This window comes from Myotis davidii, unplaced genomic scaffold (genome assembly GCF_000327345.1).
Source record: "Myotis davidii unplaced genomic scaffold, ASM32734v1 scaffold166, whole genome shotgun sequence".
Classification (NCBI taxonomy): Eukaryota; Metazoa; Chordata; class Mammalia; order Chiroptera; family Vespertilionidae; genus Myotis; species Myotis davidii.
The window spans coordinates 469254-471635 of NW_006297385.1; the positions used below are offsets into that span (position 1 = coordinate 469254).

At 48.4% G+C, this 2382-nt stretch overlaps 1 protein-coding gene across 1 annotated transcript in view; it reads left to right on the forward strand.

The window, feature by feature from the left end:
* The window catches only part of CATSPERG (cation channel sperm associated auxiliary subunit gamma), a 41768-nt gene that overhangs the window by 15548 nt on the left and 23838 nt on the right, over nucleotides 1-2382 (forward strand). The window contains exon 7 of the mRNA XM_015570068.1: nucleotides 1538-1709. Within this exon, the coding sequence (XP_015425554.1) occupies nucleotides 1538-1709 (172 nt within the window). The remainder of the gene's footprint in view (nucleotides 1-1537; nucleotides 1710-2382) is intronic.

The following is a 2382-nucleotide window of genomic DNA, read 5'->3' on the forward strand; positions in this document are numbered from 1 at the left end:
GAGCACGCATTTTTCTTTTAAGCAAATTTCACTTCCACTGACATTACTTTAGTGAGGAATTAGTCAGTTGGCTGTGCCTGACTGTTAACTAACTCAAGGGGTTTTCTGCTTGACATGTTCTATTGAAGAACAAGACGTGGTTGTAGCAAGGTCGTTTTATTTACCTGCATCACGTAAAGGATACGAACCCAAAGTTCTGTCTCCCTGAAGGGAGGCTTTAGCCATTGCTTATATACATGATTTGGTCAATTATATGTCGATTTCTTCTTAGCAGTTGGCTACACTTATCTGGTTAGGTTCTTGTCAAGCTCATCCTGTATACAGCTCGTCTGCAAAATACTGTGCTACATTTTAACATTTAGCAAGAATAGCAAGAACCAGATCTTGAGACCCTTTCCTATCTAACACAACTGCAAGGGAGGCTGGGAAATATAGTCAATTTTCCCCAATTATCTAAAAATGTCTTTTAAAGTTTCTTTGTTTGAATCAGGATCAATACACTGCTTGGTTGTTAAGTCTCTTAAAGCCCTTCTCACCTATAAGTCTGCTCCCCAACCCTGTCTGCTACCAGCCCCCTTTTTTCAGGCAATGTAATAAACCAGGCCTTTTTATCCTATAGAATTTGGCTGCTTGCTTCTTCATAGAATCAATTCACTTGTTCCTCTGACCCTATGCATTTGTTGGCTCAGGCTGCCATAATAAGGTATCACAGACTAGGTGGCTTAAACAACAGAAGTTATGTTCTCAAGTTCTGGAGGCTAGAAGTCCAAGATCAAAGTGCCAGCAGATTTAGTTTCTGGTGAGACCTCTCACCATGGTTTGCAGAAAGGGTCCTCACCTGGTCTTTTCTCTGTGTGCATGAGTGGAGAGAGTTCCTTGGTGTGCCTTCCTCTTCTTATAAGAACACCAGTCTAATAGGATTAGGGCCCCACCTTATGACCTCATTGTACCTTAATTATCTCCTTAAAGGTCCTATCTCCAAAAACAGTACAGTCACATGAGAGGTTAGGGATTGAACATATAAATTAGGGGTGGGAACACAATTAGTCTATAACACAACATATTGCCAGTCTAAAAGCTTGATTAAACTTAGATTCAATCTTATATGCAGGAACCCTGCATTGCTGGCACTTTCCCACTGTTGGGGATATGGCCGGTGTTAGTGATCAGTCAGTAAGTTTGGATAGTGTCAGCCTGACAGTCAGTTGTGTTCCAAGTTAGAATAGGATCATTAAGTATGTGCCTTGGGCCAAGCATTGGATCTTTTGGGTCTGCGTGGGTACAACACTCGGGGACCATTGAATATTCTGTGTGCTGTTCACATTTAGGAACACACAAAGCTCCAGGCTCCTGCCTGGTCACCTCCTTCCCTTGTCCATGTTGAAGAAGTTTGGCCACTAAGGTTCTGCTGCAGAATGAGCAGGCAGCTGCATGTGTTCATCTGGAACAGTTGTCAGAGCAGGACCCTCCCCTCAAGGCAGGATGTGGGGGCCGAGGCAAAGGCCCCCTGCTCACCACTGGCTGTACTCCTCTGCAGTTGAGCATTGACAGTTGCTGGGTAGGCTCCTTCTACTGCCCCCAGGGTAACTTCACCGCCACCATCTACGATGCCATCGCCACAGAGAGCACCCTTTTTATTCGGCAGAACCAGCTCGTCTACTATTTTACAGGCAACTATACCATACTCCACGAGAGCAACCATGGCAGCGGTGAGGAGGTTGTGGCTGGGCCATGTGGCTAGGGGTCTGGGAACTGCCTGTTGGAGCCCCAGAGGTGCCTTAATGAACCCATCCACTGTGGCACCTGGGGCTGGGATTGCCAGTGGGGGAGGAGGGAGTGTTGGAGGACTCTCCAAGGTCCTGAATCACCCTGCCCATCGGGAGGGCATTTTCCCACTCTCTCTATGCGGGGGGTGAGGCCTTCATCCAGACCTTCCCAGGAAGTGAGAGTCAGCTGGGTGAGGTTGAGAGTGAAGGAAGGGAGGGGAAAGAGAGAAACAGAGATGGGCAAAGTCATGAAGAGAGAAAAAGGAAAGACTTGACTCAGCCTCATCCTTTAAATCAGGGGGGTGGAAACTTTTTCTGCCAAGGGCCATTTGGATATTTATAACATCACTAGGGGCCCGGTGCACAAAAATTTGTGCCCGCGGGGTGGGGGGGAGGAGTCCCTCAGCCCGGCCTGTGCCCTCTTGTAGTCTGGGACCCCTCGGAAGATAACGACCTGCTAGCTTAGGCCTGCTCCCGGGTGGCAAAGGGCAGGTCCAATCCCTAGGTGCAGCCCCTGGTCAGGCTCAGAGCAGGGCTGAATGGGGAGTTGGAGCGCCACCCCCTGTCAGGCACAGAGCAGGGTAGATCAGGAGGTTGTGACGCCACCCTCAGTCAC